The following is a 21702-nucleotide window of genomic DNA, read 5'->3' as shown; positions in this document are numbered from 1 at the left end:
TGCAAACTATTATGTGAAGTGCATGCTTTTGGAAGCTCTCTCAGAGAAACAAGCCATATTAGTGGAGGGAAAAGATACACCAAAGGACATTTTATATAAACTGAGAACTATGTATGCAACTACATATGCAAAGCAGCAACCAATTTGGTTAGCAGAGTTGAATGAAACCAAATTAAGGGATAAAAGTAAATGTAATGATCACATTATGCATCTTATGTCTTCATTTCAAAAGTTAGAACTTTCTGGAATTCCCATGTGTGATGCATTGAAAAGAGCATTTCTTTTTACCTCACTATCAAAGAAGTTTGATGTTTTTAGGTCTGTAAATGAGGCCATTGAAGGGCAATCTTTTGAACAGGCAACATCAAAACTAAGGCAGGAATGCATAATAAATGATTCTGAGGAGATGTGTTCTCAAAGCAAGTCAGAGAGAAATGAAACAAATTTCTTGGCAAAGAACAGAGGAAGGCGGAGCTATGGGAAAACTCCACCCAAGGGCAAGCTGATTTGCTACTCATGTGGAAAGGAGGGACATGTATTTAAATGGTGTAAGGAAACACAAAACACTCCCTCTAGCTCACCTAAGCCAATGGAACTAAAGAATTTTCAAACCAGGAAATGTATGAAGGACAAAGATAAACACAAGGGCTTTCTAATGGCAGAAAAATCTTTGACTATGGTAAATAATAATTCAAATGAAAGTACTTGGATTTTGGATTCAGGGAGCACATGCCATTTAACCAATTGTAAGGATTTCTTTCAGGAAATGTGTCCAGAGGAAGGTATTCTTAAAACTGCAAACGCAGGGACTGCTAAGATCCAAGCAAAAGGTATTGGATTCTTAAAATGCAAAGTGTCTAATGAAGTTAAAGAAATTCCTGTAAGTGATGTCTTGTATATTCCCCAAGCAGTTTGCAATATGCTTAGTGTATCTACATTAGATAAGAAGGGATTTGTGATTCATTTTGAAAACAGTAAGTGCACAATCTCTAAAAATGATGAAGTGTATGCTGAAGCTTTTATGCATAATGATGTTTATAAGCTGAACATTTCAGGTGAAGCCTCACATATGGCGCAAGTAAGGAAGAATGATGGTAAATGTAGTCTGGAAATCTGGCACCGCCGCCTGGGACATCGTGATTGTAAGGTGATCCAGGATCTTTACAGTAAGCAACTGGCCACCGGCATTCAGATAAGTGCAGATGCTGGTAAAATGGAGAAATGCATAGACTGTGTTACTCAAAAAGGTGTGAGACCCTCATTTCCTGCATACACAGGAAATAGGAGTAATAAAGTGCTGGACTTAATACACAGTGACTTATGTGGACCGTTTAATATCCCATCATTGGGAAATAACAGATTTGTGCTAATATTCTTGGATGATTTCTCTAGATATTGTGTGGCCTATTTGCTGAAAGAAAAAAGTCAAGTCACAGACATGCTGAAGAAATACGTAGCCATGGTGAGCAATAAATTTGAAAGAAAACCAAAGGTTCTTCAGACCGACAATGGTGGTGAGTTCACTTCACAAAGCATGCGCACATTTCTAGAACAAGAAGGCATTCAGCATATCACAACAGTAGCTTATACACCAGAGCAAAATTCTGTTGCAGAGAGAAAATTTAGGTCACTTGTGGAAATGACCAGATGTATGCTGTCAGATAGCAATCTCCCTAAAAGACTATGGGGGGAAGCCATTCTCACAGCAGTGTACCTACAAAACAGAATGCCAACTAAAGGCGCTGAGCGCACACCACATGAGACATGGCATGGTAGGAAGCCAAACCTGTCACACATAAGAACATTTGGAAGTACAGCATATGCTCATGTACCAAAGCAAAGAAGGCATAAGCTGGATTCCACAACAGAAAGGGGCATTTTAGTTGGCTATGCTCCAGGACACAAAGGATATAGAATTTTGAATCTGAAAACTGGCATTGTTGGCATAAGACATGTTACATATTTTGATGAAAACAAAAGGGTTGATAAAGGCTGGATTATCCCAGATGAGCCTTATCATCCAGAATATGAAACTAGAACCATAATAGACATGCCAGTGTATATAAATGCCATACCAAGGCAGATGTCTGAAAGCAACTCATCTGTATCTAACGAGGAACAGGCAGAGGAAGCAGACACAGAAAGGATCATTGAAGAAGACAGTACAGTTGGAGAAGGGGAATCAATTGGAGAAGAACTCTCAGATTTAGAGGATGCGGAAAGGTCAGACCAACCTGTTGTCAGACGCTCATCCAGGGAAAACAAAGGTGTTCCACCCCCAAGACTGTCTTACCTAACAAAGTCAGCAGAAGCTCAAGAGCCCTTAACATGGGATGAGATTGAGAAAATGCCAGCAGAAGAAGCTGCTGAATGGCGTAAAGCTGCACAAGAAGAAATTGATGCATTGGATAAAAATAATACTTGGATTCTTACAGAATTACCTCCTGGCAAGAAAGCTATAGGATGCAAATGGGTATTCAAGTTAAAAAGGAATGCACAAGGAAAAGTGGAAAGGTATAAAGCCAGATTAGTCGCAAAGGGATATCTTCAAAAATATGGAGAAGATTTTGATGAAGTGTTTGCACCTGTAGTGAAACACACGACAATCAGAACACTTCTGAGCATTGCAGTCTCAAAAGGCATGCAAGTCAACCACATTGATGTGAAAACAGCATTTCTTCACGGAGATATAACTGAAGACTTGTACATGGAACAGCCAACAGGTTTCATAAATACAAAACAAAGACAGCTAGTGTGTAAATTAAACAAAGGTCTTTATGGATTAAAGCAAAGTGCAAAATGTTGGAATGAAAAATTGCATGAAATATTGACAAATTTAGGATTTAAGCAAGGTGAAGCAGATAAATGCTTGTACACTAGGTGCACAAATGGACAATATGCATACATTTTAGCTTTTGTTGATGATCTGCTCATTGCAAGCAAAAGTGAGCAAGAGTACAAGGACATTGTAAAGTGTTTAAACCAGAATGTTGAGATAAAAGAACTTGGAAATGTGTCATACTATCTTGGTATAGAAATTGAGAAACAAAATGATGGTTCTTATCTTCTAAGCCAGAAGCAGAAAATAAATGAGCTTATTGAAAGTTTAGGTATGCAAGATGCCCAAGTTGTAAGCACTCCCATGATCACTGATTTTCTGAAGGATGAAACAGTAAGAGAACCTTTACCAGATAACATCCAATATAGATCAGCCATAGGTAAGCTTTTATATCTAGCTACCACGTACAGGGCTGATATAGCAAATGCAGTAGGAATTTTGAGCAGAAGGGTCAGCTCACCTACCAAATCAGATTGGACTGCAGTTAAAAGGATGGTAAGGTATTTAAAGGGTACCATTGATTGTAAATTAAAGATTTCAGCCAATAGTAATCCAAAACTAATATGTTACTGTGATTCAGATTGGGCAAGGGATCATTCTGATTATAAATCCACAAGTGGATATGTGTTTATGTATGGAAATGTACAAATTTCATGGGCCAGTCATAAACAAAGTATTGTGAGTTTGTCTTCTACAGAAGCTGAATATGTGGCCGTATCGGAAGCGTGCAGAGAACTGATGTGGATTGAAAAACTTTTGCTGGATTTCGGAATAGCTGAAAAGAGACCAATCCAGATAATGGAAGATAATCAGAGCTGCATCCGACTGTCACAAAATGACAAGGTTCAGTCACGCACCAAGCACATCGCAACGAAATACCACAACGTGCGAGAGTTGGCGAAAGAAGGGGTCATCAGTCTACACTATTGTCACACCAGTGAGATGACAGCTGACATCATGACCAAACCGTTACCCAGAGAACATTTTGTGAATCTGCGTATAAAGCTTGGACTTTGTATGAATAAATAATTGCATGACAGTTATGCATGAGAAGGGGTTTGTTGGAATGTATTGTATTTTTACATGCATTGCCTGTCACCTATTATTTCTCTGTGATTACTCTGTGACCTCTGATGTGAATTACTTAGAGAGGTCACACAGCTATGCAACTTCCTGTGGGGGTTAGACACAGCAGATGCAGCACATGGAGCACATGGAGCTCATGATCTCTCCTAACCTGAGAGGATCTATGGTGGTGTGAGCATCCATTACCATCTAAGCACATGGAAGGAGCTGATAAGACAAATGTATAGTAATATGTATATATAAGCCTGTCTGATTATAATCTAACTACAAACTGTGAGTAAACAGATGTTTTGTTACTTCAACTTTAAAGTGACTCAGCAGTGAATCATTCAGGGGTGAATGAGAGAGAGATGAAGAAAGAAATTAACATTTCTAAAGCTGAAGCTGTGTGTACTAAAATCTGCTAATTATTTACTACAAATAATCCAACACACATCACGTGAACAGTTCTCTAGTGGATTCTAAAATATAATAAATGTAAACCATTTTGGTTGTACTACAGCAGCGATTTTCAACCAGTGTGCCATGGATGGTCTGCAGGTCTGCCCCGGGACTAAGTACATAAGTATTGCCATACTGGGAAAGACCAAAGGTCCATCGAGCCCAGCATCCTGTTTCCAACAGTGGCCAATCCAGGTCACAGATACCCGGCAAGATCCCCAAAATGTACAAAACATTTTATACTGCTTATCCCAGAAATAGTGGATTTTCCCCAAGTCCATTTAATAACGGTCTATGGACTTTTCCTTCTCTCTCTCAGCCTTCCCTTCTCTCTCTCAGCTCTGGTCCCGCCCTCATTTCCTGTTTCCGCAAGGGTGGGACCAGAGCTGAGAGAGAGAGAAGGGAAGGCTGAAGCGCCAAGCCTGCACGCCTTTCACTGCTGCCGCCGGGACCCCGAGGTAAGATGACTTTTAAAATTCTGAACTCGGAGGGAGGGAGGGGGCCTGGAACTCGGAGGGGGAGAGGGAGGAGGGGAGGGGGAGGAGGGATGAGGGAGGAGCACCCCCAATCATTTTGAAAAGTTGGCTCCTATGAATATATCAGTGTAGGCTGGCGCTTGCTATTATGTATACGATTTACACACCAACTTGTGTTCCTTGTTTGTATTTTTGATCATTTGATCACTTGCCAATAAACATTTATAATACAAATAAATAAATAAATAATGAGCAGCACCAGACAATAGAGGTGAGGGTGAGCTCAGGATGTCCTTCCTCCTCCTCACTGGCAGTAGCCCAGGATGCACTTACGTTTCAAAGATGGCGAAGGCAAATAAGATGACAAAGAACAGAATGTTGGTTGCTACCACAGCAACTTGATCAATGCTGCCCTGGGCATCCTGAACCAAGTCATCACTGTCTGTGTAACAAAAAAAACAGGCAACATAAGCAAAGTAACACAGCGATATAAAAAGGACTTCTGATTTCCAGTGACAACTGCAAAGCCCCACAATACACCTACTTCACGGTGCTCCAATGATGTCATCTGGCTGCGACCCTGCAGCTGGATGACCTCATTGCAGTGGAACCCTTTGCCACCCCCATTGGCTACAGCTGCTCATTCTGCTGCCAGTGTGGGATTCTTGCTTCATGTGGCCTACTGGTTCAAATATCTACTTTATTATGAGCCATGGCACTTACTATCTACAGAATCTCACTGAGCTGTTCAATGTGTCAGGCCCCATACAGTTCAAACAGTTAATGTTTAAACTACACAGAGCTCCAGAGATATTGAATCCTATGGTTCAAGCCACAGTGGATATTTCAACTGCAAGGCTGAAGTGGGGAAGATGGTATTGTGGACCATGCTGCTGCTGCTTTTGCCATAGTGCCTGCAGTTGAAAGGAAGGTGGGGTCAGAGTGCTGGGACTGCAATGTGATGGAGTCAGAATATTGGGGCTGTGCATTTTCCTTTATTGACTCCACCTAAAAACTGTCTAAAATTTCATTTTACAAAACAAAAACAACAAAATACCTGAGCAGAGCTGGTGGTTGGGAGGTGGGGCTAGTGCTGGGCAGACTTATACGGTCTGTGCCGGGGCTGGTGGTTGGGCGGCAGGGATAGAGCTGGGCAGACTTATACGGTCTGTGCCAGAGCCGGTGGTGGGAGGCAGGGATAGTGCTGGGCAGCCTTATACGGTCTGTGCCAGAGCTGGTGGTGGGAGGCGGGACTGGTAGTTGGGAGGCGAGGATAGTGCTGGGCAGACTTATAGGGTCTGTGCCAGAGCTGGTGGTTGGGAGGCGGGGTTGGTGGTTGGAAGGCGGGGTTGGTGGTTGGGAGGTGAGGATAGGGCTAGCCAGACTTATACGGTCTGTGCACTGAAGAGGACAGCACAAAGTAGCACATATGAATTTATCTTCTTGGGCAGATTGGATGGACCGTGCAGGTCTTTTTCTGCCGTCATCTACTATGTTTACCTATTTTATTACCTTACAAACACATCTAATTGCCTCAAAAACAAAACACCTAAAAATGCAATGTCTGTAAACCTAGGATCCAAAGACCTAGGAATATTATGGCACAAGTTACTTTCCTAGTCAGAGAAAATCATTTAAGGATTTTGCGGTCGCAATTTGAATTTTCCCATCCATTTCCAACATTTTTTTCGGCAACAGGAGCAAGACTGCTTACACAGTCCAATTTAAACACAGCCCCCGCCCCCCCCCAGTGTGAGTCTCAGATTTTCATTTGTAGTCACAACTCTCTTGCTCACCTATTGGCAAACAGCAGGGATGGCATCTAATGATCAGAAATATGAACTCAGGAGAAAAACAGGCACAAGAGTGGCAACCAAAGACCAAGAAATGATAACTGCTGCATTATTATTATTATTACCAAAACAAACAAAATCAAAAGAGAAGGTCAGAGGTTTAGAGAGAATTATATAAAGCCTTACTTAATGTTAAACAAGGCTGGTTCTGGTTTGCACATTTTTTTTCTTGCTGTACTACTCAGTAAAAAAAAAAAAATCAATAGAAAACTTTTGGACTAATAGAGTGAAAAGACAATGCGTAGGTATGCCTCTAGGTAGCAATGCTCCTTCAAATTGCTCCCATCTCTTAAGACCAAAATGCACAGGGCAGATCATTTAACTACAAGCTGACCTATAAGTGTATTCATTCTGCTGCTCCTCAGTACCTCTCCACTCTTCTCTCTCCCTATGCCCCCCCTCGTGTACTCCGCTCTGTTTGTTTGTTTTGTTACATTTGTACCCTGCGCTTTCCCACTCATGGCAGGCTCAATGTGGCTTACGTGGGGCAATGGAGGGTTAAGTGACTTGCCCAGAGTCACAAGGAGCTGCCTGTGCCTAAAGTGGGAATTGAACTCAGTTCCTCAGTTCCCCAGGACCAAAGTCCACCACCCTAACCACTAGGCCACTTCTCCACTGTTGCTACTATTTGAGATTCTACATGGAATGTTGCTATTCCACTAGAAGTCGGCCCTTGCAGATCACCAATGTGGCCACGCAGGCTTCTGCTTTTGTGAGTCTGACGTCCTGCACACGTGCAGGACGTCAGACTCACAGAAACAGAAGCCTGCGCAGCCTTCTACATGGAATGTTGGACTCACAGAAATAGAAGCCTGCGCGGCCTTCTACATGGAATGTTGCTAGTGGAATAGCAACATTCCATGTAGAATCTCCAATAGTAGCAACATTCCAGAATCTCCAATAGTATCTATTTTATTTTTGTTACATTTGTACCCTGCGCTTTCCCACTCATGGCAGGCTCAATGCGGCTTACATGGGGCAATGGAGGGTTAAGTGACTTGCCCAGAGTCACAAGGAGCTGCCTGTGCCTGAAGTGGGAATCGAACTCAGTTCCCCAGGACCAAAGTCCACCACTCTAACCACTAGGCCACTCCTGTCTGTCCCCTTCTCCTCTACTGCTAATTCCAGATTCTGTTCCTTTTATGTCGCTGCAGCTCACGCCTGGAATCGACTTCCAGAGCCTGTACGTCTGACCCCGTCTTTGGCCGTTTTCAAGTCCAGGCTAAAAGCCCACCTCTTTGACGCTGCTTTTGACTCCTAAGCACTACTAACTTGCCCTGTACCCCACCTCTTTATTTTCCTTACCTCTTAATTGTTCTGTCTGTTTACCTGTCTTACTTATATTGTGAGCTCTTTGAGCAGGGACTGTCTTTTCATGTATGGTGTACAGCGCTGCGTATGCCTTGTAGCGCTATAGAAGTGATAAGTAGTAGTAGTAATGTAGAAGCCTGCCTTGCAGATCAGCAACGCGGCCGCGCAGGCTTCTGTTTCTGTGAGTCTGACGTCCTGCACATACGTGCAGGACGTCAGACTCACAGAAACAGAAGCCTGCGCGGCCGCGTTGCTGATCTGCAAGGGCAGGCTTCTAGATGGAATGCTGCTAGTGGAGGAGTAGCCTAGTGGTTAGTGCAGTGGAACATGGAATGTTGCAATTTTTGAGATTCTAGAATGTTGCTATTACTTGAGATTCTACATGGAATGTTGCTTCTATTGGAGATTCTGTTGCTACTATTTGAGATTCTACATGGAATGTTGCTATTTCACTAGCAACATTCCATATTTAGATTGTGAGCTCTTTGAGCAAGGACTGTCTTTTCATGTATGGTGTACAGTGCTGCGTATGCCTTGTAGCGCTATAGAAGTGATAAGTAGTAGTAGTAGTACAAGGTGAAATTAGGCCTTACCTGCTAATTTTCTTTCCTCTAGACCCTCCAGACCGGTCAAGACGCTTGGGTTATGCATGCCTACCAGCAGAGGGAGACTGAGAAAACTAACTTCAAACTGAGTACATATAACCTGTGCTAGCCCTCTATCTCCAGTATACAGTTAGCAAAGCAGAGAAACACATCCCTGTAACAGTAACTCCGAAACTAATAAAACCCCTGTACCTGGAAAACTAATAGGTAAACACCAACAGTGTGCTTAAACAGATGAAACGCTCAGGCGTCCCACTCTGCAGAACATTAGAGTCAAAGAAAATGTCTCCGACCATACTGAATATCAAATGAACAGACATAGCAGAACACGGCTCAAAATACTTCTGATAACTGACCCGGCTGAAAATTACTTTTGCTGAATTACTTCTGATACGAACCAGGGTGGGCTCTTGACCGGTCTGGAGGGTCTAGAGGAAAGAAAATTAGCAGGTAAGGCCTAATTTCACCTTCCTCAGCAACCCTCCAGACCGGTCAAGACGCTTGGGAAGTACCAAAGCAGTAGACACATTAAGGGTGGGACCCACGAAAAGCAGAAGACAACACAGCCGCTCCAAACCGAGCATCCTCTTTTGCCTGCACATCAATTCTATAATGCTTTACAAAAGAATGAATGGACGACCACACCGCCGCCTTACAAATGTCCTGAGGGGGAATAAAACTACTTTCCGCCCAAGAGGCGGCTACCCCCCGAGTAGAGTGTGCCTTCAGTACCGAGGGAACTGCCCGACGTTTCAACAAATACGCCGAGGCAATAGTCTCCTTTAACCATCTAGCCAAAGTGGCCTTGGAAGCCGCTTCCCCCTTTCTGGGACCTCCATACAAAATGAACAAACGATCCGACGCTCGGAAGTCCTGCGTTCTGCTCAAATACGACCGCAAAATGCGTCGAACATCTAACTTAGCCAAACGGCGTTGAGAGAGATCACCCGACCTATCCCCCAACACTGGTAACGAAATCACCTGATTAACATGAAAGGAGGATACCACCTTAGGAACAAACGAAGGAACTGTCCGCAAAGTCACTTTCTCCTTAGCCAAGGAGAGAAAAGGCTCTCTACAAGACAAAGCCTGTAGCTCCGAAATTCTACGCGCCGAAGCAATGGCCACCAGAAACACTGTCTTTAACGTAAGATCTTTACACGAGATGGACGCCAACGGTTCAAACGGAGGACCCACCAGAGCCTCCAACACCAAATTCAAATCCCAAGGCGGAACCGTCGGCCGACGAGGTGGACGAAGCAACTTGACAGCTTTCAAGAACCGCCCCACGTTCGGCGAAGCCGCCAAGGAAATCCCCTGAATCTTTCCACGGAAACAAGACAACGCTGAAACCTGCACTTTCAGGGAAGAGAGCGAGAGCCCCCTGTCCAGACCGTCCTGCAGGAACTCCAAAACTTCCGCGATGGAAACCCGTAGAGGAACATACTGCCGCTCTTGACACCAGTTCTCAAAAATGCGCCACACCCGCACATAAGCCAAAGAAGTAGACCTCTTACGAGAACGCAGCATGGTATCAATTACCCTGGCTGAAAAACCTTTCTTCCTTAATCTGAGCCTCTCAAGAGCCAGGCCGTAAGCGAGAATGGAGCAGGGTCGGCCATCTCGATCGGCCCCTGAACCAATCTCACCCTGGAGCCCAACGGAATGGGATCCTGCACCAATAACCGAACCAGGTCTCCGTACCACGGACGTCGAGGCCAATTGGGCGCAATCAGAACCACTAGACCTGCATGGTGCCCGATCCGCTGCACCACGCGGCCCACCAGCGGCCATGGCGGAAATACATAAAGCAACTGCTGAGTCGGCCACGGGAGCACTAACACGTCGATGCCCTCGGCCCGAGGATCTCTTCGACGACTGAAGAAGCGAGGGGCCTGAGCGTTGTCGGCCGATGCCAAGAGATCCAGCACCGGCCGCCCCCATGCCAACACCAGTCGATTGAACACTGAGGGATGGAGGGACCACTCTCCGGGGTCTAACGTGTGTCTGCTTAGGAAATCCGCGCTCACGTTGTCCACCCCTGCCACGTGGCCCGCCGAGATGCTCTGCAGATGAGCTTCTGCCCACAACATTAACTCCGCCGCCTCCACAGCTAACGCTTGGCTCTTCGTTCCCCCCTGCCGATTTACATAAGCGACGGCCGTGGCATTGTCGGAAAGAACCCTGACTGCCTTGCCTTCTATCAGGCTGTGAAAGGACCGAAGAGCCAACCGAATTGCTCGAGTCTCCAGGCGATTGATGGACCACGATGCTTCCTCCACTGTCCAAAGTCCTTGAGCTACCTGCCCCAGGCAATGCGCTCCCCAGCCCGAGAGACTCGCATCCGTGGTCAGAACCGTCCAAGTGGGAGAGTCCAGCGGCATTCCTTTCACCAGATTCGGAGAGTGTAGCCACCAGCGAAGGCTGCGAAGGGCAACCCCCGACAGAGGGAACCTCTCCTCCAGGTCCTGAGACTGAGGGGACCAACGAGACAACAAGGCTCTCTGTAACTCTCTCATATGGGCCCTGGCCCAAGGAACCACCTCTATTGTTGCTGCCATCAGACCCAACACCTGAAGATACGCCCGAGCCGAAGGCGCTCTCTGTGCTCGGAGCCGCCTGATCTGTCCCTGCAGCTTGGAGATGCGAGGAGCTGTCAAAAACACCCGGCCCTTCTTCGTGTCGAAGCGAACTCCCAGATACTCCAGAGACTGGGAAGGCACCAGGTGACACTTTGCCAGATTGACCACCCAACCGAGCGACTGCAAGAAGGTCACCACACGGCCGGTGGCCTCCTCGCTCTCTGACCTTGATTTGGCCCGAATCAACCAGTCGTCCAGATATGGATGCACCAAAATGCCCTGCAAGCGCAGCGCCGCCGCCACCACAACCATCACCTTGGAGAAGGTGCGAGGCGCAGTCGCCAGACCGAAAGGTAGTGCACAAAACTGAAAATGCCTCCCTAAGACCACAAAGCGAAGAAAACGCTGGTGCGCCTCTAGGATGGGAATGTGTAAGTAAGCCTCTGTCAGGTCCAGAGACGTCAGAAACTCTCCTTCTTGCACCGCTACAATCACTGAGCGCAAAGTCTCCATCCGAAAGGAGGGAACCTTTAGGGCCGCATTGACCTTTTTGAGGTCTAAAATGGGCCGGAAGGCACCTTCTTCCTTCTTGGGCACCACGAAATAAATGGAGTAACAGCCCGTACCTCTTTCTAACCTGGGGACCGGTACCACCGCCCCTAAACCGATGAGACGCGACAGAGTGTCCCTTATTGCTCTCGCCTTGCCTCTTGAATGACAGGGAGACACGAGAAAGAAGTCGGAGAGGGGACTGTCGAATTCTAGGGCGTACCCGTCTCGCACTATCTGCAGTACCCACTGGTCTGACGTGATATGGACCCACCTCTGGTAAAACAAGCGTAAGCGAGCCCCCACGCGAACCAGAGGCTGGGTCCCCAAACCATCATTGAGACACACGGGACGTACCGGACGCTCCCGAAGAGGAGCCTCGCCCCCCGCGACGGCCACCTCGAAAGGACTGGGTTCTCTGGAAAAACCGACCCCTAGTCCCCCCAGAAGACCTACCGGGTCGATACCGCCGAGCCTCCTGAAAACGCCCCCGTCCTGCTGCCCCCTTAGACACCTTGGGACGAAGCTCAGGAAGCCGAGGCGCCTTAGCATCACCAAGACCCTTCACCAATTTATCCAATTCCTCCCCGAAAAGCAAAGAGCCTCTAAAGGGGAGGGAACAAAGTTTAGTCTTGGAAGCGGCATCAGCCACCCAGCCCCGCAACCACAGGGCCCGCCGAGCCGCCACGGCAAAAGTCATGTTCTTAGCCGATGCCCTCAACAAATCGTACAGTGCATCCGCCAAGAACGACGACCCCATCTCCAACTTGGCCAGATCTTGAACCAGAGCAGCCCTATCAGCCTGCGGGCCATCCAGGAGCCTCTCCGCCCAACGAAAACAAGCCCGCGCCACCAGACCTCCACAAACAGACGCTTGCAGCGCCAAGGCAGACAGATCAAAACTCCGCTTTAGGAAGGTCTCCAATTTCCTATCCTGAGGGTCCCGCAACGCGGCCCCCCCATCCACTGGAATAGCAGTAGCCTTAGTCACTGCCGTAACCACGGCATCCACCGTCGGAGGCCTGAGAGACTCTCTGTCCTCCTGAGGAAGGGGATAGAGCTTGGCCATAGCCCGAGCTACCTTACACTGAGCCTCCGGCGACTGCCACTCCTGCGAGATCATATCTCTCAAGTCCGCATTCATAGGAAAGGAGCGAGAGACCCGCCTGATCCCCTTAACCAAAGGATCCACCTGCTTCCCATCCCCAATGGGAGCTGCCGCAGAATCAAACCTTAAAGTGGCAGACACCTGCTCAATGAGTTCCGACAATTCATCCCTGTGAAAAATTCTAACCACCGAGGGGTCCTCCCCCGGCAAAGACAGGTCCCCATCCTGCCCTGCCACCGACCCCTCTTCCTCTTCCAGGGGGCTAAAATCACCCTCCGAGTCTGGAGGAGAAAAGACCTCTACATCTTCAGAGCACTCCACTCGCGGTCTTTTAGCGGTAGCCCCCCCCCAACCTTGGACTAAGGGACTCCGCACCCGATGGGCCCGCCTTCCAAGCCTGAAACAAACTCCAAACAAACTCTGGAGGGAACCCCATGCTGCCCGAGGCTTCCCCCCCAGCGGGACTCGAAATCGGGAAAGGCTGCGGTCCCACGACCGTCTCAGCACCCAAAAGACCCGAATCCAAGATGGCGGCGGTTCCCGCCAAAATCGGGACCGCCGTTGAAGCGCCAAACTGAGCCGCACCACCCTCCTGCGCTCCCGCAGAAGGAATCTCCGCTGCTAACACCGGAGGCGCGGGAGATGAGGCCTTGGGCTCTCCGCAAAAGCGGCAGGGACCGCCAGCCGCTTCAACACCCCGACGCGCGCACAGCCGGCAACGAAGAAACTTCCCCGACATACTCGCGCCTCTTAAACAGCTGATTACTACCGGCGAAGTAAAAATCAAGAAATAACACTCACCGGCGCTGAATCACTGGCCCAGCTCTCCCAGACCGGCTGAACAACTCCGGAAACCCCGGAGTGCAGCTGCTGCAGCTCTCCACACGAGGTGTTTTTTTTTTTTTTTTTTTTTTTTAACTTTATTTGAGCCCTGCTGCTATAATCTGAATGGCACTCAAGGCTGCAGGATTAACACTGCAGCCGAGGCACAAAGCTGCCCAAAACGGGAGAGCCAGTCGGGGGAGGGACCCGGCCACCCGGGTGTGACACCCCAGAGGGGACAATGGTAGGCCCCACCGGACCTACCAACCCCTTGCACACCACAGAGTTCCAGGCACAGGGATCAACTGATCTTTCACCAACTTCTCCTTAGAAACAACTGAAAATAAACTAGTCTCACAAAATGGACCTAAATCCTGCCAGACCGGACAAGCTGCACAGCTGCATGTCTACCCTCTGCTGAGACTGAGAAAATACTGGAGATAGAGGGCTAGCACAGGTTATATGTACTCAGTTTGAAGTTAGTTTTCTCAGTCTCCCTCTGCTGGTAGGCATGCATAACCCAAGCGTCTTGACCGGTCTGGAGGGTTGCTGAGGAAGCTGCTCTAGAAGATGTGTTCACAGGACATCAAACTCAATGATAAGTTTCAGTGAGAAAACGTTACCTTCATCTTGTACGTTAATGCTTTTATACAGTCTTCCAAGTTCATCCACACGATATTCTCTGATGAAACAAGACAAAATACACCGAGTTAGCACTTCTCTGCCAAGCTGATAGAAACACACAATGACTCCCTCATTCGATACAGTGAACCAAAATTTAGGTACCAATTTCGATGTGTAACTTCTGTGCCACAACAGTAGTTATGTGCCAAAATTTTGGGGAAACAGCAAGTAAGCGAACAAGTAGTGCACTCAGGAGCTATTCCAGCCATTGCCAACCCAGTCCTCAGGGCACAACTAACATAGTAACATAGTAGATGACGGCAGAAAAAGACCTGCACGGTCCATCCAGTCTGCCCAACAAGACAACTCATGTGTGCTACTTTTTGTGTATACCCTACTTTGATTTGTACCTGTGCTCTTCAGGGCACAGACCGTATAAGTCTGCCCAGCACTATCCCCGCCTCCCAACCACCAACCCCGCCTCCCACCACCGGCTCTGGCACAGACCGTATAAGTCTGCCCAGCACTATCCCCGCCTCCCAACCACCAGCCCTGGCACAGACCGTATAAGTCTGCCCAGCACTATCCCCGCCTCCCAACCACCAGCCCCGCCTCCCAACCACCGGCTCTGGCACAGACCGTATAAGTCTGCCCAGCACTATCTCTGTCTCCCAACCTCCAGTCCCGCCTCCCACCACTGGCTCTGGCACAGACCGTATAAGTCTGCCCCGCACTATCTCCCTCTCCCACCACCAGCTCTGGCACAGACCGTATAAGTCTGCCCAGCACTATCCCTGCCTCCCAACCTCCAGTCCTGCCTCCCACCACTGGCTCTGGCACAGACCATATAAGTCTGCCCCGCACTATCCCCGCCTCCCAACCTCCAGCCCCGCCTTCCACTACCGGCTCTGCTATCCAATCTCGGTTAAGCTCCTGAGGATCCATTCCTTCTGAACAGGATTCCTTTATGTTTATCCCACGCATGTTTGAATTCCGTTACCGTTTTCATCTCCACCACCTAATCCCATTGAGCTTTCAGGATACCTACAATGAATATTCACGAGTTAGATCTGCATGAAATTGATGCAGTACATGCAAATCTCTCTCATGCATATTCATTGTAGATATCCTGTCAATTGATTTGCACTTTTCTGAGCACTGACAGGTCAGTTATGACCCATGAACTGCACAGGCTAAGGGCTCAAACTTAAAATGCCTGAAAGCTGCATCTTTCTGTGCTTTCTGCTGAGAGCTGAGAATTCGAGGTCACGCTGATCCAGCAAGGAGCGTTCTTCACCCTCCCTGACAGAGTTGGTGCCGCTGACAGACATCACAAGGTCACTGAGAATGTGCACGGTTTGAAAGTGAAGATGTGTCGAGGTTACTGGACAAAAACAATGATAGACCCGGGTCTTGGAGAGATTCCTGTCGCAAAGTGGCGACTATAACCTCCTGTAAAGGAAACCTTGGACTTGTTATAAGATGCTGTGTTCCATAAACATTTAGATATTGTATTCTGCAGTGGCGTTCCTGGCCTGGATGGCACCCGGGGCGGAGCGCCGATGCGCCCCCCCCCCCCCCCCCGGTGCAGCGTGCCCCCCCCGGTAGATGACACCTTCCCCCCCCCCCTCCGGCGAAATTACACCCCTCCCCGGTGCACGCCGCTGGAAGGGCGGTGTGCCATGGCGCGCGCCTGCTCCTCCGTGTTCGCTAAACTTCGTTCGTTCGCTGCAGCTCCCTCTGCCCCGGAACAGGAAGTAACCTGTTCCGGGGCATAGGGAGCTGCAGCGAACGAACGAAGTTTAGCGAACGCGGAGGAGCAGGCGCACGCCGCGGCACCCCCCCCAGCGGCGTGCACCCAGGGCGGACCGCCCCACCCCCTTGGTACGCCACTGGTATTCTGTATTCCATAACACTTAGATAGTGTGTTACATTTTATGTAAACAATGAAAGCAAGACAGAAATTAGCTGAAGTTGCAAGGCTGTATGATTTGGGAGGGAATTGATGCTCAATGCATTGTACAAAAGGGTATATAAGGCACTGTTATACTGTATTTAGTCAGAGGCTGAGATGATCAACAGTGTGTAATTCTTTACAGCGATGGTCTCTCTCTCCCTCTCATAACAAATTGCTATTTGTTATTGTCTGATTGCTTTGTTGTTATAAGGAATGAAGACTTTCTCCTTGGAAAGAACATGGCCTCTGTCTTCTCTGTCACCCCACATCTTGGGGGTGGCTGATCCACTGTGTCTTGGAGTGGTACATTTCTTACGGTAAGTAGAGGAATCAGAGAAAGAATTACCACATATTACAGCCTAGGACTAGGTGGTTGTAAAGGGGGACCATATAACCATGGACTTCACTATAAACGAGCTCTTATCTGTCCATGGTTATATATGCAAACCCCAAACTCTATCGAACTCTGCCCCAGGACCCACTGCATCTGTTACCTCTTCCAGTGTGGCAATTCTGGTCGCCGCATCTCAAAAAAGATATAAAGGAATTAGAGAAGGTGCAGAGAAGGGTGACGAAAATGATAAAGGGAATGGAACGACTTCCCTATGAGGAAAGGCTGAGAAGGTTAGGGCTCTTCAGCTTGGAGAAAAGGCGGCTACAAGATAATGAGCGGTGTAGAGCGGACAGATGTGAAGCATTTGTTTACACTTCAAACAACAACAAAACCAGGGGACACTCGATGAAGCTAGAATATGGTAGATTTAAAACAAATAGGAGAAAGTTTTTCTTTACTCAGCATGTAGTTAGACTCTGGAACTCGTTGCCGGAAAATGTAGTGACAGCAGCTGGCCTTACGGAATTTAAAGGGGGTTTGGACAGATTCCTGAGGGAAATGTCCATTGAACATTATTAAGAATTAAGGTTTTTTTTGTGGGGGGTGGGGTTTGCTGGGTTCTTGAAGCCTCGATTGGCCACTGTCGGAGACAGGATGCTGGGCTTGATGGACCCTTGGTCTTTTCCCAGTATGGCGGTGCTTATGTAGTTATGACACCCAACTTTGGAGATCTTGGGCTAGAAGGCCCCACATCTGCCATTTTGGGGTCAATAGGCTTTGCTTTCTCATGCTCTCTGTGCTGTGGTTTCGCTGACATCTAGTTTGTTGCACTCAGCTACTGAAGCCCATGGTTCCCCGATACTTTAGCAAGACACTGACAGATAAAAATGTTTACAATCAGGTGAGGCAAAGAGAAGGTGGCCTAAGATTGTCTTCCCTGACTCACCACATTACATATCTCCCTGTACCTCCTTTCTAAACATTAGCACCAGCAGACTGGTTTCACTCGGTTAAGGTGGAGTCCTTCTTTTTATAATAGGCTTCCCTTCCCCAGAATGTTGCCTAATTAATAAAATTCCAAAATCCCTTTTCCCAGCATCGTTTCATCTACATATTGAAACGCTAGAGCTGCCTGCCTCTTGGGTCCTGCACATGGAATGGGGGGCATTTCCGAGAACACTACCCTGGAGGTCCTGGATTTCAACTTTTTACCTAAGAGCCTAAATTTAGCTTCTAAAACCTCCCTCCCACAGTGTCCTATGCCACTTGTTCCCACGTGTACCAAGACAGCCGGCTCCTCTACAGCACTAATATCTTATCTAGGTGATGGATTAGATTCACAGGCAAGTGACCAAGCAATCTTCATGCTGATCAGCCACCCTGCTACCTACATGGTTTAGAATCTTAACTGGACAGAACAAGGTGGGAACAGTACATTGTTTGATTTTCTAAGTACCTGTATTTAGCGACGATTAAAATAATATTAAGAATTCCAAGGAGAACTCCTAGAAGTGCCGGTGCGGTGTACATGTTCAGTTGGAGATTCACAACGGCTAGTGTCACGCCCTTTTCACCAATCAGCGTAAAGCAAGCCTGAAAAGCTGAGAAAAAATGAGATAACAGGTCACAGTTAACTTGCCATTTTACAAGGTCATGATGAGCAGGGCCGGTCTTAGCAAGTGCGGGGCCCTATGCAGACCAATTTGGTGGGGCCCCATCCTAGCCCCGCCCCACCCTAGCTCCACCCCAATGATGAGATTATTCCATTTTTAGAACATTTTTTTATTTACGAAATTTCAAATAAAGACAAATGAAGCTAAACTTATACAAAAAAAAACTGATTGAAATAACAAGCACAATGCTATCATGAAACCTCCCCTCCCCAGAAATTATTCAGTTCAAGTCCACTACAATTAGTAGCGGGCCCAAGCCGGGGGTGGATGCCGCGCTGGTGGTGGTGGGAGCGGAGTGGCCGAGCCGCGGGAATGGGGATCATCTCAGGCGACTAAGGCGAGCAGTGGCGGAGGTCGGAGTGGAGGCATGAGCGAGGCAGAGTTGAGGCGCTGCGCGGGGCCCCCTTAGCCGCGGGGCCCTATGCGGTCGCCTTGGTCGCCTCTGCCTAAGACCGGCCCTGATGATGAGGAACTGTAAGGAGAGCTACCCAGTATGCTAATTAGCAAGCACCTAGTGGGTTGAGGCTTGCAAATGTATCAGAAAATAAATAAGCTAAGATTTGGATTTATTTACTAATTAGAATGCAGTTATCAAGGATACAGTACAGCTCACTCTTTGGCACACAGTACTTACACTCATCTATTTTAAATACCTCTCTCTCTCTCCCCCTCCGTCTCCAGTTTAAAGTCCTTACACTAACATCCTGACTAGTGCTTTTAACCCTTAAGAGAGAAACTACACTGGCTCCCACTTAAAGAACGGACCATATTCAAGATCTGCACGATTGTTCATAAAATCATCTACGGAGATGCCCCGACTTACATGCTAGACCTCGTTGACCTACCTCCTAGAAATGCTAAAACATCTGCCCGCACATTTCTTAATCTACACTTCCCTAGCTGCAAAGGATTAAAATACAGACTAACACATGCTACCAGCTTCTCCTACATGAGCACGCAGCTGTGGAATGCACTACCAACAAATTTGAAAACAATTAACGAAATCACTAACTTTCGCAAATCTCTGAAAACCTCTCTCTTCAACAAGGCCTACCACGAGAATCCATAGCTTAACCATAACACTTCACCACTCCACCCTTACTTTAATGACGCCTTTCTATAACTGTCTGCTTAGTTCTTCTCTGGCATCCTTGATCTCTTTGCAACACCAACTGTACCTTTTACCCTGGAATGGCGATGCCATAACAGGTCTTTGTAAGCCACATTGAGCCTGCAAATAGGTGGGAAAATGTGGGATACAAGTGCAATAAATAAATACATTTCTCACTATAATAATAATATAAGTAAATACATCAGAAACATAGGCCTATACTTTTACTTATTCACTTTTATGATATTTGATTGACTACCTCTCACCATAAGCATCGTGGTGGTTACAACATATATTTATTTATTAGTGTACTAGTAAAAGAAGCCCGTTTCAGAGCAAATGAAACAGGCACTAGCAAGGTTTTCGTCGCCAACACCCTCCTTCCTCCCTGGCCAACCCCTTCGTTGTTCTGGCATTGCTGTGCCCCCAACGTCATGACGTTAGACGTGAGGGCGGGGTCCGGAGCGATTTCCCACCCACCCCCGCCTCCCTCCCTGCCAACCCCTTCGTTGTTCTGCCATTGCTCCGCCCTCGAGGGCGGGGCCCGGAGCGATTTTGGTGGCTTCACCACCACGAACCTTCGAACCTTTTTGAAGGAAGTCAGAGCTTGGCTTCACTGACATCAGTGTCCTCAGAACGTTGAGGGTGAGTTTTATTATAGTAGATTTATACCCCACATTATCCCCACAATCAAGCAGGCTCAATGTGGCTTACATTAGCCAGAGAGAGAACTCTGGGCGATAACAGATACAAATGAGAATAATAGAGTAGTATGGCAAGAAAGAAAGAATACGTGACATATAACAATACAGAAGAATTGGACTAAACATGATCCACCTATGCCAGCTGGCATAGGCCGGAGTCCTACAGTGTTCTCGGTGAAATTGCTTTGGTAAGCAGATGCGTTTTCAGCGCCTTGCAAAAGGTAAGGTAGACTCCCAGACTGGTGATGGATTCAAAAAGCCCTTCAAAACGTCTTCAATTGGAACAAAATGTAATTGACGTGTACTCATGTGCTTCCACCCCAGCCCAATATAAGTTTTGTGAGGGGATGAATATATAGCAAATGCATTTCCTTCCAGACAAATGAACACTCCCATAGCTTGCTACAGCCCTCGCGTTCTTCTCACCTCACCCAACCCCTGCATAGTTCTTTAACTCTCTTTGTCACCACCACTTCCTTTCCCCGTCCTCCAATCCCACTTCAACAATGTAGCCCTCTAACCGCGTCCTCTAACCCCTCTCACTCCTGAAGCCTTATCGCCTCCCAGACCCAAACTGGAGCCCTATATACAACTTCTAAGACACTTTCATCATCTGTCCAAGTCTTGCGAGGCCGCCGCTTGAAGTCTCAGCAGCCATTTTGAAGCGGCGCTGGCAGCCAGTGGTCAGCGGCAGCGCTGGGCAGGAAAGAGGGGGTTCTTTCCTGCCCTGAAGAGCCTACTAGACCACCAGGGCATGATAAGATATGAGAGGGGATGGGATGTAAAAAAAAAAAAGTGGGTGGAAGGAGGCTGGAAAAAGATTGGGGAGAAAACATACATGGGGGAGGGGAAGGAGAAATATATAGAAAGGGATGGAGAGAAAAGGAGAGGGGGAAAGTCTCATGGATGGGAGAGAAAAGAAAGGGGGACCTGAATGCTCACAAAATGTAGATTTCTATGCTTTTCATGAGCATGTCATGTACATCTTTTCATTCTGTACTTAGCAGAGTAGGGAAGAAAATGCATTTTTGTTAATGTCAAAACCAACTCTACATCAGTGGACAAAAGCATTTTCAAAGGTTTGATGATTAATGTGTTTCTTACTTAAATGCCCAAAGTTTAACTATCACAATCTAATCAAAACCTAGATAAATTAATTGTAAATTTCAGTTACCATGTAAGATTAATTTTATGATTAAGCGCTTACATAGAATAAAAAAATATAAAATTCAATGGAAACAGGCTGCTATGAGTCATATTTTTCAGTGATTGTGCAGCAAATCTCCTTTATTTGTGCTGTGTGTAGCTCATGGTACTGGATTGTAAGCTCTTTGAGCAGGGACTGTCTTTCTTCTATGTTTGTGCAGCACTGCGTACGCCTTGTAGCGCTATAGAAATGCTAAATAGTAGTAGTAGTAGTCTCTTGTAACCAGAGCTAATATTGTGATGTCATAATGCCTCAGGCCACCAATAAGAGCCAACCTCATCAGTGATGTCACAATGGCTTGATTGTCCTATACTTGGCTCACTTTTATTACATAGCTCTTTGAGCAGGGACTGTCTTTCTTCTATGTTTGTGCAGCGCTGCGTACGCCTTGTAGCGCTATAGAAATGCTAAATAGTAGTA

At 47.2% G+C, this 21702-nt stretch overlaps 1 protein-coding gene across 1 annotated transcript in view; it reads right to left on the bottom strand.

Moving 5' to 3' along the window:
* MFSD8 (major facilitator superfamily domain containing 8) overlaps nt 1-21702 on the bottom strand; it is a 66324-nt gene that overhangs the window by 15742 nt on the left and 28880 nt on the right. The window contains exons 6-8 of the mRNA XM_030191746.1: nt 18044-18188; nt 14296-14354; nt 5176-5284 (exon numbers count right to left, since the gene is read on the bottom strand). Of these exons, the coding sequence (XP_030047606.1) occupies nt 5176-5284; nt 14296-14354; nt 18044-18188 (313 nt within the window). The remainder of the gene's footprint in view (nt 1-5175; nt 5285-14295; nt 14355-18043; nt 18189-21702) is intronic.

The sequence above is a fragment of the Microcaecilia unicolor genome, chromosome 2, assembly GCF_901765095.1.
Source record: "Microcaecilia unicolor chromosome 2, aMicUni1.1, whole genome shotgun sequence".
In the NCBI taxonomy this organism is placed as follows: Eukaryota; Metazoa; Chordata; class Amphibia; order Gymnophiona; family Siphonopidae; genus Microcaecilia; species Microcaecilia unicolor.
Note: the sequence above shows the minus strand (reverse complement) of the source record. Positions and strands in the feature narration are given on the sequence as shown.